Source organism: Chaetomium strumarium (assembly GCF_033439665.1).
Source record: "Chaetomium strumarium strain CBS 333.67 chromosome Unknown B0T15scaffold_2, whole genome shotgun sequence".
NCBI classification, from domain to species: domain Eukaryota; kingdom Fungi; phylum Ascomycota; class Sordariomycetes; order Sordariales; family Chaetomiaceae; genus Chaetomium; species Chaetomium strumarium.
In genome coordinates, this window is record NW_026944430.1 from 3,381,809 (window position 1) to 3,394,082 (window position 12,274).

At 56.7% G+C, this 12,274-nt stretch overlaps 4 protein-coding genes across 4 annotated transcripts; 3 read left to right on the top strand and 1 right to left on the bottom strand.

Annotated features, from left to right (window-relative positions):
• Positions 1-28: 28 nt before the first annotated feature.
• On the top strand, positions 29-1,314 carry B0T15DRAFT_491343 (uncharacterized protein; the record flags this gene model as incomplete). Its single annotated transcript, XM_062866766.1, has 4 exons — positions 29-360; positions 450-746; positions 868-981; positions 1,254-1,314. The coding sequence occupies 4 exons, from the start codon at positions 29-31 to the stop codon at positions 1,312-1,314; spliced, it is 804 nt and encodes a 267-aa protein (XP_062724573.1).
• Positions 1,315-1,767: 453 nt separating this feature from the next.
• On the top strand, positions 1,768-3,327 carry B0T15DRAFT_525322 (uncharacterized protein). Its single transcript, XM_062868834.1, has 3 exons — positions 1,768-2,376; positions 2,472-2,678; positions 2,756-3,327. The coding sequence occupies exons 1-3, from the start codon at positions 2,213-2,215 to the stop codon at positions 3,231-3,233; spliced, it is 849 nt and encodes a 282-aa protein (XP_062724574.1). The 5' UTR covers positions 1,768-2,212; the 3' UTR covers positions 3,234-3,327.
• Positions 3,328-5,095: 1,768 nt separating this feature from the next.
• B0T15DRAFT_118892 (uncharacterized protein) lies at positions 5,096-7,451 on the top strand. The gene is made up of 3 exons (XM_062861600.1): positions 5,096-5,151; positions 5,364-5,582; positions 6,116-7,451. The coding sequence occupies exons 2-3, from the start codon at positions 5,471-5,473 to the stop codon at positions 7,141-7,143; spliced, it is 1,140 nt and encodes a 379-aa protein (XP_062724575.1). The 5' UTR covers positions 5,096-5,151; positions 5,364-5,470; the 3' UTR covers positions 7,144-7,451.
• Positions 7,452-8,152: 701 nt separating this feature from the next.
• Positions 8,153-10,710, bottom strand: B0T15DRAFT_118855 (methylenetetrahydrofolate reductase-domain-containing protein). The gene has a single exon (XM_062861599.1). It carries the CDS (start codon positions 10,403-10,405, stop codon positions 8,315-8,317), a length of 2,091 nt encoding a protein of 696 aa, XP_062724576.1. The 5' UTR covers positions 10,406-10,710; the 3' UTR covers positions 8,153-8,314.
• Between the last annotated feature and the right edge of the window lie 1,564 nt (positions 10,711-12,274).

Below are 12,274 nucleotides of genomic sequence, written 5' to 3' on the forward strand. Positions count from 1 at the left end.
GGTGCTCAACTCGACGTAAGTCGAGAAGATGCCGATTACAGAAAAGTCCAGGGAGACCCCCCGCGAATTCACCGCATGTGCGCTCGCCGACCGCGAACTGAGCTCCTCGCGAAACCCGTGGGCGATTGCCCGAATGCAAGAGCTTCAGCATAACATGACCATGACCCCGTCCTCGACCTATGCCTGGGGCTCATGGGGATGGACAGGTGAACGATCCCCAGCTCCCTCTCACCCCACCGTTCTGGCTTTCCCCGGGGCCAGGCTGTGCGTGACTGACACGGCACGGCAATGGAAAGTCCTCCGCACGGTCTACGACGAAGAGCCTGACGCTCTGTTCCCCGCGGTCGAGAAGCTCCGGCGGTGGGTGACGGAGTACTGGGTGCACAGGCTACGAACGGATCGCCGGCTTCGGGGAGACGAGGATTGCGCATGCCAGGAAGCACCCACAGCACGACCGTCAACGAGGCGCTGGCGCAGAGATTCCGTATCAAGACGCCCGAGGACAGGGACAGGCTGAACCTGCCGAGCCTGGAAGAGGCTACGGTGGAGGATATCCATGCTCTCTGCGATCGATTCAGCGACTGGGTCGCGAAGCGTGGGCGAGGAGGACCCCTCGCACGGCCCGTGTTCCACGCAGTCCTCTGCTTTGCGACTTCCTCGTCGTCGATGCCCTCGCCCTCCGTGAGCTTGCGGCCCTGTCGGGTGACATGCCTCCGCTCCAGTTTACGGCAGACCGGGACGAGTTCGTGCGTCGGAGGTCCACGTACCACCGCGGGCAGCCCTGGTTTGTCGATTCTCGCGCTGCCCTGTCTTACCGCGAAGGAGCTTCCGATTCGCGGTATCGTTGCTGGGTGACGATCGCTGTAGACAGCTTACTGGAATCCTGGTTCTACTCGGCGAGTCGGCGTGGATGCTGGGGAAGGGAGAAAGGGATGGGAAGATGGAGTCCGTTGAGAACCCCGAGGCGTCTGGCTCGCTCTGGTTCGTTGACAGGCGAGGCCGGCATTCTCTGGGTGTCTAACGATTCCATTTTGCCATGGTCTTCACGACTTGAAGAAACACAGGCGGCGGCACGGCAGAGCTAGAGTTGAAGTGTCATTGCCACCTCAGATCAGGTAAGCTTCTACATTCTTATCCGATCACGATTCAACTACTGGCGCGAGCCTCTGTTAGCAACGTACATTATAGCCATTGAATAATGGATCACTCAAAGGCGCCATGGACTAACGTACATACTTACGAGGTTGGGGTAGTTCCACTGGGTACATTGTCCCCTCGCTGCCGCCGTACTGGGCCGAGGAGGACGAATTTTAGACAGTTAGCAACTGCGCTAGTTCTCAAAACCGTATCGAGGTACTAGATGTATGAGTAGGCACTGGCTCCAGAGCCGCAACCACGGCTACAAGCTCACCCATCATCTGTGTCGCTCGCGCCATATTAGTTAGCGAAGGGCATAGAGGTGAAAATGGCCAGTGTGAGAAAGGGGATAGCGTGGGGCATCTACGGTCCCGCAGCCTGCTTCGCTGACATCGACTGCGTTCAAAGGCAACGCCGCAACAGCGACTGTCTCTGCATCGAGAAGGGCTAAAGACATCAGGGGGTCCGGGCCCTGGTCAAACAAGGACGGCGCAGACCTCCTGGCAGTCCGCACGCCGCACGCAATTCGCATGTGAAACGGCGAGCAGCCAAAAATACGCCGGTGAGAAGTGCAAAGTAGAGGCACCTCGACTCCATATTGTAGCTATACGAAGCAATAATAAAGATGTACAGGAGTTCTCTTACACAGTAACTCGGCGTCGGGACAAAAGGAAGCTGACCGATCTCTCCTCCCCTTTTGTGCGGGTTGCTGTGCTCGCCAGCCGTTTGACAGCTGGTTGGCGCCCAGATCCGAGGATTCCGGCACTTGAGCTTTGGGTTCCGCCAAATCTGCATCTTCCCGTCGATCGTTGCCCCTAGTTAGCTCGAGCCTACTGTAGTTCCACCGCCGGACCCGGTCCGGACTTGATCTCGAATCCGAAATTTCGCAGCGGCTATTCAAGTTTCCACGACGACTATCTCGAATATCTTGTGCGGCGTCGGCGTAGTTGATACTTATGCGGGAATGGCTTGCAGTTAAGAAGTCTGCGCCCCTTTGCAATTCAGCTTCCTTTCTCTGCAAGCGCTGCGGCCACTTCCCCTTCCACGCGCGACGACCCGACCCTTATCTTCGGCCATGGGGTGGTTGACGACGTTGTCGGGGTATCTCACCCCGGCATTCCTCGTTCTCTCTCCGGTTCTCTCGTACAGCGATCAGGCGATTTCGATGCACCGGACAAAGTCCAGCGCTGGCTTCTCGCTCGACATCCCGCTCATCATGCTTGTCGCATCTCTGCTGAGGTTGGTCACACCGCACACCCATGCCATCATACACCCCGCCAACATTAGCTTGTTCGTGACAACACCGGCTAACCCGCGCCCCTGCTACATATCAGGATATTCTACTATCCCGGCGCCAAATTCGACAATGCGCTCCTCGTCCAATCGTTCGTCATGGTCGTGATGCAGGTGATCCTACTGAAGATCGCGCTGGAGCACCGGCCGGCGCCGTATTCGAAGGGAGGCGAGGCTACAGTACCCTTTACCCGCGTTAACGAGACACGACGGCCGTTCAACTTCTGGCAGTGGAGATCACCGAAACCGTGGGTTGCCCCTGGTGCAGACATGATGGGCATATTCGGGACGGGGGAAGAAGTGGCTGACGCTTGCGTGTGGACAGATACTGGCAGTTTTTGGTTTCGCTTTTTGTTGGTCTGGTGTTCTGCGAGTTCCTGCTGTCATCACTTCCGTCGCTATATCAGTGGTACTCTTCTGCGATCGGGTTCATCGGCCTCGGTGTCGAGGCTACGCTGCCTATCCCGCAGATCCTAGCGAACGCCAGATTGCGGTCGTGCAAGGGCTTCCGCCTGTCAGTTTTGGCCAGCTGGCTCATCGGCGACAGCATGAAGATGTTCTGGTTCTTCACCTCGACAACATCGATCCCGTTGGCGTTCAAGGTCTGTGGCATGTTTCAAGCGATGTGCGACGCCGTCCTCGGGGTGCAGTATATGGTGTATGGCGATGGAGAGGCCGGTGCGAAGGCCCATCAGAGCCCTGCTATTGTGCAGCTTGAGCTGCAAGGGAACGGGTTTACTACAGCAAGCGGGCATGCCAAGCCGCCTGGCCGGAGGACTTCAGTGTCGGAAAAGAGCATATGAACTGTATGGACACGAATTTGGACGGATCTCAGTAGACACACGCGGTACCTTATATAGACTAATATTGAGACTCAGAGCAACCTATCATATATGACTCAATAGGCGGGAATTCGTGCTGCGTAGTGAATACGTCCATACTTTTTAGGCCTACTAGTACTCATAGTAGTACATAGGTACTTCGTTTATTATTAGGTGGTCCGTGCAGAGGTGTTAATCAACTCAGATGGAAGCCTTGACAGGCGCCAAGATTGTGAGCTGGTGTTAACAGGAAACTCCCGACCACAAGAAGATAGCTCAAAAGGATCAAGAGCTTTCAACCATATCGCTGCATCCAAGCTTGCATGAGCCAAATAGACATAGAATTTATATAGAAAGTCTTTTTTCCGTGAAGAAAATGCCTTGTGGACCTTCTGCCATGAGACATCCAGCAACAGCAACAAGTTTCTTGCAAACTGTGACTCTAGCGTTCCCCTGGTGATGAACATGGCCAATCGATGCTCTCAGCCTCGTTGATTCCGTTTTCTTTCCCCTTTCAACCTCATTACAAGGCTGAGTGCCACACTCTAACTCGCCCACCCGCTACTGGTACCTACCTAGTCTCCTGCTTGTATCTCTGCATTTATCCGATAGACAAAACAATAGCTACAACCTTCTTCATATGGTCTGCCCTGTGTAGTTGCGTCGGTGTCGCTGGCTCCCCTGTCTGCGCCCTGTGCGCGGGTCGGACCGCGGAGCACGAGTTGGGTCTGGGCATTCAACAGAGATCAGCCACTGAGCATCCGTAAGTTGAGCACCTACTGTACTCCTACTTGCTATCTAGATCCCCTTAGCACGAGGTTTCTTTCACGTCTTAATTTTGTGATGCCATCAGCATGGCCCGGAGCTGACATGGCCTACCCCTTTTCTCACACCTCTTGAAGCCCTCAGTCCTGGTGATTCTCCTAACCAAGTCAACTCGTCTGATGGCTCGTTGAGCCAGGTTCTCTCGTCTGTATTTGAGGAGCTATGTCCTTTTGGAGGATTCTCTAACCGCCGCGAGCAGGTTTCGTCTCAGCCTTCCTTTGGCCGCTCTCAGCGGGCAACCCCCGTTCTTGTTCGGAGAGAGTACGTGCCCCCTTTTTCTCGCTCTTTTACATCACTGTGCTCCGTTCTTTTCTTTCTTCTCCTGCCTCATCCGCAGATTCTGTTCCTCGTCCGATCTGAGTTGGCCAGTCTAGCCTTTCTATGCCCTTCTTCTCCTTCGCAGCCCCGGTTTTTGATTACCCTTGAATCTGGCTCGGAACGGAGTTCTTGGCCTCACTCTCCTCAGCACCAAGCTGCATGCTTCCCGTTCATCGTTTGAAGCCTGTGTTGGCTGACCGAAACCGCAGAAGTTCCTTATCACAACAGCTTCTCCTCCGTGTATCAGGCCCGGCCACAGCCGACTGTCGACGGTCGACGCAGGACTGCCGGAGCTCCCATCACCTACCTTACCGGCGTCGAATCACGCGCTGCGCACCGGACCGGGGCGCGCGGGTCCTCCCTCTGAGCCCACGGCTATTTATTCCTGCCCACAGTTCCGAAATTCAGATTCTTCCTCTTCCTTCTTCCACAACTCGCATCTCGTTCACAGATTCGAACGCTTCTCCAGCCTCGACTTCCAAGCTTGCGGTCAACCAGCGGTTGCAACCTCGCATTCTCATCATAGAAAAGGTATGTAAACCTCCCTGCGTTCTTCCTTTTGCCTGATCTTGGGCATCGTGGCGGCGGCGCTTGGCCGAGTTCCCTGTTTGTTGGCTTCGAATCCGTTTGAAAAACAGCCCCCAATCTGCCTTGAGGATTACCCAAGTGGACAATCGTCTTTCATCGCGCCGATTCTTGATTTGTCTTGTCAGCTTCGACTTCAGCATCAAGTTGGCCGACTCGTCTAAGAGCATTGGTAGGCGCCTCATCTGAACTCATCTTGAAAATAGCCTGTTCTTTGTTTCAGAGTTTTGCAAGTGCTTCGTCTTGTGGCTTTCATGGCTCATTTCCTTCAGTCTCAACTGCTCATATACCAGAGACCGCGGCCGATCGGCTGGCATATGTTTGGTCTGCTTGAACTACATCTACTTATCGAATTTGAAAAGCTGACCTTTGGGGAAATTACAGGACTCGTCAATCGCAATCTTCTGCCAGTGTTGACTCGGCCAGACCCAGGCTTCTCTACTATACCCTCTCCTTCATTTTCCATCTGGCGCTTTAGGCAAACCGTCAAAATGCCTCCCAAGGAAGGAAAGAGTACGAACTTCAAGACGTACGAGGCCCAGCTGCGTCTCCTGGCGGCAATCGTTGCTTCGATGCCGCAGCCGTGGAAGTTCGATTTTAAGGGTGAGTCAAGCTCTCTTAGTCACACCTCTACTACTCCCTCCCATCTGGCTGCCCCCACCCCCTTGGCGCAAACTCACTTGAATGCTACTTGACCAGGGCGGCGTGGCGGGTCGGCTAGCGTGGCGATAAAAACGACGACGGATGGCAACCGCTGTTCTGAGTTCTTCGACGACCCGAACTTTCTTTTCCTCTTTGGGGTGCTTGTGATTGAGGAGTTTGAGGACTGACCGTGGCCCTGTTCAAACTCGCCAGCAATTGCCAGGCACTTTGGCGGCGGCACTACGGAGTCCGCCATGGAGCATCGCATGCGGACGGTCAAGCTTCTAGCCGACGTCCTGATGAAGGCCGTCGAGCGTGGTGTTGAACCCCAGACTATCGAGCTCGAAAAGATCAAGACCAAGGAGGGTAAGACCACTCGCATATCCCAGCTCGCCGTCTTCGCCATTCCCGCCGCCGCCGCCGCCACTGCCGCCGCCGCCACGGGGTTTATTCTGCGTTATGGGATGAAAGAACGGGAGCTAACGAAAGCACAGAGATTCATAAGCTCTTCGGGGAGAGTACCCCTGACGGCATCAGTTGGCAGATGCGGGCGGTAAAGCAAGGCGCAAACGTGCTGAAGACGGCCAGAGACAATGGCGAGGACCCTGTCGCTGCCTTCACCGATCACTTGTACAAGGGTGATGGCAGCCGCGGTGCCGGTACCCCGGCCACGCCCAAGCACCGGACCACGAGCCTGACCAAGCGGGCTCGGTCTGCGGGTAAGGCGCCCGCCTCGGGCACCACTCCGGCGAGTAAGCGGCGTAAGGCCGATGTCAAAGCCAAGGAAGAGTGGGAAGACGACGAGGACTCGCCGGAGGTGGACTACGACGAGCTCGACACCACTCCTACCAAGCTCAAGCCCAAAGTCTTGAGCACGCCGCGTAAGTTTCCGCCGTTGCTTCCTCACGAGGCCTGGAAGAACCCTGAGCCGGGTTCTCGCCCGGCGGCCAAGCGGCACGTCCCGATTGCGCCAGCTCCGCCTCGCCCGGCCGCGCCGTCGTACAACCTGGCGCCGATTCCGGGAGTCTCTTCGGCCGCTGGCCCCAATGTCTACACCAACCCGTCTGATGCCGTCGGGTACCACTATTCTCCCCAGACTAGCATGGCCAACTCTCCGGCCATGGATATGAACGCCACGAACGCCATGCGACGCGGTTCTGTCGTCTCTGTCAGCTCTGGCAACGAGATGTTCAACCCCTTCGATGCTGCCTCCCCATCTGCCTCGGCGTCCGACGCCAACACGCCGCAGACGGTCGCCTCATCCAACGCGATGATGATGGCCGACCAGCAGGCTGCTGCTCCCGCCCAATCGTCGTCCTCCATCAAGGCTGAGGACTACATCAGCCCTGAGTATGCCCATTTTGCAAGCTATGCCGCCAACGGCAACGGCAACGACAACGATGGTGGAAATGGCTCCGTCTACGGTTTCGACTTCAACAACCAGGCGCAGGACAACGGCCACGTCGAGTGTGGCGGCTGGCAACAGGACGCCCAGGGGTACGAGGACGCGGGCGATTGTTAAGCTTGACAACAACAAGATCCACCCGCCCGATCTGCGTTGCGAGGATTTTGCGATTGCGAACCCGCCGCATCAACTCTCGGGGCTCAGGCAAATAGTCGACAAACTCAGCCACAACATAAAATGACCAACGATAACCTGGTCTACGGGCGATTGAGGTTGACATACCAGCACCACACGACTTTTTTTTTTTTTTTTTTCCTTCTGCTGTTTTTATTTTCGCAAAAGTGTGTACAACATTCCGCACAGCATCGACTGAGCAAGACCGCACATAATAATCCCGGACACGAGAGAGAGAGCTAGCTTGGACGCTCCCTCACAGCATCTCATTCATCCGGGTTGACTTGCATAAGCCCCCGCGGTAACCCCATTTTCAGGGTTCTGCCTACTTGGGTTCTCAGGGATCCTATCTACTTACTCTGGATTTGCCTGGAGAGAACCTACGCGGTTTCGGACTCGTTTTTGCTTTTTCCCATCTCACTCTCAGATTCACGAGTTGATTCGGTTCAGTTGGTTGGTTGGTTGCATTTGTTCAATATTTGGGATTGGTTCTGGGTGGTCCTCCCACAATGCTGCCATTTATTAGGCGCGCAAGAGTGAGAGAGGATGAGGCTCAAATCACCACCAGTTCAGGGCGCCTTTTGCAAAGGGCTGGCTGCTGGACTCATGGTGAAGGAATGGTCCTGAGACCACGTCATCATCCCTGAGTCTTGGGGGAACTACTTGACTGACATGCAGTGGGAAGGGTTTTGGTTCCGGATTCCATTGTTGACACGGACTTCGGGCGGTTGGCACGGTCAGGGAGGATCTGACACGGACCACAAACATGGATATGGGACATGGAGACATGGACGGGGATGAAACGCCCACATCTGTTGTTTGCTTTGCGAATAATCGATTGATGCTCAGACGGAGCTATCACCATGTAGAGTACAGTACATAACAAGGCTTGCTATCGCCTCGATCACGACAATGAATTCACGGATAAATCCACGAACTTCCGGTGGTTCTTAATCCCTGGGGCTTGTTGAATTGCGTAGGATGCCCCTACTCCCTCTCCCTCCCAGACTGATTGGGTTAGATGTAATAGTAACCTGCCGCCCTCTCCCGGACAGATTGCCCCAGTTCCCAAACCCATCCATATCCCGTCACCGGCGCACTGCCCAACTTCACTTCAGTCAAGCAGCAACTCCCACAACGCATCGCCCTCGACAAAGTCATGATGGATGATATTCACCAGCCACAGATCGGCCCTGAGACTCTCCAAGAACCGCTCGCTCTCGGACCCCTTGTCGTATATCTTGGCCCACTCGCCCCAGATCCCAAACGCTTCCTCGCTCCACGCCCGGAAGCTGACCTCCTCGATGATGGTCGGCGTGACGATCTCCTTGCCGGGGAAGACACCCCAGGTCACGGCATTGGTGCTCGCCTCCTGCTCCTCCTCCGCCGGCGCCCCCGCCGGCCGCGCCGTCTGGTCCGAGCTGACAAAGTCCCCGGCCATGTTGGTGGCATAGAAGCACACGACGTCCTTCATCTCGGGCCTCTTGAGCTTCGCCTCCAGCCCCTTCCAGTCGCTCGACGGCAGGAAGAACTCGACGAAGGCCTTCTGGAAGACGAACCCGTTCTGCGGGCCCCAGCCGAAGGTCGGGTCGCTCGAGCGCAGGCCGTTGACGGCCGGCTGCGAGGCCAGCGTCCACCAGCCCTTGGAGTTGAGGCTTACCAGCTGGTCGCGGATCTTGTCCGTCTCGGCGCTGAAGCTCTCCTCGTTCCACGGGATAGTCGACAGCTCGCCGCGGATGTGGCGTACGAAGATGGCGCTGATGTCGCCGGCCGTCGTGGGCGCGCCCCAGAGCTCCCGCGCCTGCGCCACCGTGACGTGCAGGCTGACGCCGTAGCCGTCGATCTGCCCGTAGGCGGGCGACCGCGCGTCGCCCCACCGGCCGTTGGGGAAGTCGTCCCAGGTCGCCTCGCGCCCGAGCACGCCCTCGCCCTCGGATATGGCGAGCGTGTTGGCCCGCGAGTTGATGGGCGCAGCGGGCACGCTGGCTTCGAGCGCCGTCGCCTCCCAGTCCGGGTGCGACGCCGCCCGGCCCTCGATGATGACCCGGTCGCGGGGATCGGACCCGATGGACGTCTTACGCCTCATGGGCGCCCCGTGAGACGACTGATCGGGCGTGGAGCCGTTGACGCGCAGCCGGCTGATCTCGGGCACGGGAATCTGCTCGTCCACGATGGCTTCCTCGTCGGGTGTCTCGGGGGAGATCAGCCCCGTCCGCTCCACGATGAACGACACGGCCTTCTCCAGGTTGAGCGTGTAGAAGTGGAACCCCCTCGGGCCGGCGGTCCTGCTCTTGATCTCCCGGATTTGCTCGACGATCTCGCTCACGATATCCACGCCGACCTCCTTCACCTTCTGGTCATCGCCCTTTACCGCATCCAACCGTGCCATGAGAGCGTCGGGAATCTTGGCGTGGCTGAGCTTCGTCGTCCTCTTGATCATCTGGTAGCTCTGGATCGGCATGAGGCCGGGGAGGATGGGGATGTCCTTGAAGGCCGCGCTCGGATGTTCCCGTAGCGTCGTTTCGAAATGCTTGTATGCCTCAATGTCGAAGAACAACTGCGTCATGATGAAGTCCGCGCCGGCTTGCGTCTTCTCCACCAGGTATGGCAGGTCGTGCTCCAGGCTCTGCCCCAGCGGATGGCTCTCGTCCGCGTGGCCCTCCGGGTACGCCGCGACGCCGATGCAGAAGTAGTCGCCGTGGGTCTTGCGGATATAGCGGACCAGGTCCACGGCCCAGCAGAACTCCTCCTCGTCGTCGCTGGGTTCCGGCTCGTTGATGTCCCGGTATTCCGCCCTCCGTGGCGGATCGCCCCTGAGCGCCAGGATGTTGCGGATGCCGAGGGCCTTGGCGTCGTCGAGCGCCTTATCAATCAGCCGGCGACTCATATTGGTGCAGGTCAGGTGCAGACAGGTCGTGAGGCCGAGCTCCCTCTGGCAGATCTCGGCCAGCTCCAGCGACTTCGTTGCCGTCGAGCCCCCCGCTCCCCATGTGACGTTGACGAAAAGCGGGCGCAGTGCCCTGGCCATGCGGTCGAGACGGCCTCGGAGGTTGGAGAAGCCCATGGCCGTCTTCGGCGGGAAGAACTCGAGGGAGAAGTAGTCTGTCCCCGCGGGCAGAGCCGCGATCTTGTCTGTGATTTTCTCCATTGCGTGATTCTTGACGGCCTCGGGAGGCAGTTCTAGGCTCGGAACGAGTGCGCCCATGGGGGATTTACTGGCGCTGAATCAAGGGGAGTTCGCGGTCCAGCTGCGAATAATTCTACTACTAGTAGTCGTTGGCTCTATGAGATCGCGGGGCGGAAGGAGCCAGATAAGGGCACTCAAGGTGACTGCGACTGACGGATCAAATGATCAGTGAAGATAATAGGTCGGGGTCTACGTTGGGTACTAGTAGAGTAGGACACAAGTGAAGCGAGAAATACCTCTTTTGTAATGCAACGGACGAGCTCCGCCCAAGTCCAGTTGCCGACAGGAAATTCTTCCTATCGGGCACTGGCACAACTGGCACTGCGCCCGGCACGACAATTACTAGCAACAACCCCACCTTTTACAATACCGCCGGCAAGCGCATGTGCGTGGGGCAGTGGCACCGCATTTGGCACGGCTCCGGAGGTGGGGACCGGCAGCTGTCCCATGCGTCCTCGGCACGGGAGTTGCGGCGCAAAAGCTTTCCGGGGGGCCGTTCTTGAAGGGTTTCTGACACCGCGAAGGCGTATTGGCCCGAGTCGGCGGATAGAGGTTTGATTGGTAGCGTCGACCATGCGGTACGCGCACCCGAAGATAGCTGCAATGACGCCACGCACCGATTTGGGCTGCGAGGGGACACTTCCATGGACAAGGGGTCCATACCCCCACCCATCCGCGCTCTCGGCAGAGAACGTGCTCTACACTTTCACCATCCTGCATCCTCTGCGCTGTTGAAATGGGGATTCCGATGACATCTCGTGACATGGAGTATTTCAGTCTATGGGGTGCCTATCCCGCATCGCACCCACCTTAGGTATCTCGCAATGATAGCGTCGTGCTCAGAAGCGGGGTTGAAGTCTGTCCAACTTAATTAAGCTCACCTGGGTAAGGTAACGAGAGAACGGCCCTGTGCTCGGAACCGTTAGCTTCCAAGTAGGTAGGCAGGTAGGTAGCATGGAGGACATGAGGGATGGGTTCCGCAGGTAGCTCAGGTTATGCAGCCATGTTTTCCTCAAGCTCAACGCACAGCTTGCAGACCTCCCCTTGGCAGAGGATGTCCAGCTGTTGCTGAGTCGGTTTACCGGAGTGTTTGTGGGTCATCAAGGCAGACGCGGGCGCGGGCAGCAGTTAGTGCAAAAGACCAGACTTACACATCCAGGATCAGAAGAGAAGCAGACGAATAGCTAATCAAGCATCTTTGCGGGAGGGCTTTGTGATCTTAAGAGCCAGCACGCGCCTTGTCTACGTGGCACCAAGAAGAGATGGCAACATGGAGGTTGGGATGTCCAGACTTGCTTCAGGTCATCATCGCATCATGGACGCCGCGCAAATGGGGCTCTCGTGATGATGGTTTTAAACAAGGGCATTAGATAGAGTCAATCTCGACACACGTTCGGAATCGCCAGCAGCGTGGTGAGTTTGTTGGCAGGCTGGCGATGATTTGAGTTGTGGTCTTGTATGATTTGAGAGAAAAGAAAAGGATTGAAAATTGAGCCTGTAGGAAATCCTCTTTGTAATGTTGCCAAGCAGATTTTGTGACAGTCCTCACCGCCCACAACGTTCAACTCCAGAACGGATCTCAGCGGATGTCTCAGGCTTTGAGTCGTCCCTTCCTTCGCACGGGCCAACAACCGTCTCATGACCAGTCATGTTCAGTTTCTGTGGTGGAGTCAAGACCCGCCACACTCAGTCTTTCGGCTTTCAAGTTTTGTTCACACATAGTTACTGCGTACGACTGAGAAATTGAGCTTCCTACATCGCATCCTGCTACCTTACCTACTCTCTAAACGAACCTAGATATTCGAGACGCATACCTCATCCCAAGTTTGATCAATCATCAGCGGATCCTGCATCTTTTAGCCGATTGCCTAGCGCATCAACAAACAG

Bases quoted from the DNA above. Each gene is read 5' to 3' on its own strand.
- B0T15DRAFT_525322 (XM_062868834.1), top strand. From the start codon at position 2,213: ATGGGGTGGTTGACGACGTTGTCGGGGTATCTCACCCCGGCATTCCTC. The intron at 2,377-2,471 runs GTTGGTCACACC...GCTACATATCAG, and splicing joins CTTGTCGCATCTCTGCTGAG to GATATTCTACTATCCCGGCG. The intron at 2,679-2,755 runs GTGGGTTGCCCC...GCGTGTGGACAG, and splicing joins CAGTGGAGATCACCGAAACC to ATACTGGCAGTTTTTGGTTT.
- B0T15DRAFT_118892 (XM_062861600.1), top strand. From the start codon at position 5,471: ATGCCTCCCAAGGAAGGAAAGAGTACGAACTTCAAGACGTACGAGGCC. The intron at 5,583-6,115 runs GTGAGTCAAGCT...ACGAAAGCACAG, and splicing joins GTGGAAGTTCGATTTTAAGG to AGATTCATAAGCTCTTCGGG.
- B0T15DRAFT_118855 (XM_062861599.1), bottom strand. From the start codon at position 10,405: ATGGGCGCACTCGTTCCGAGCCTAGAACTGCCTCCCGAGGCCGTCAAG.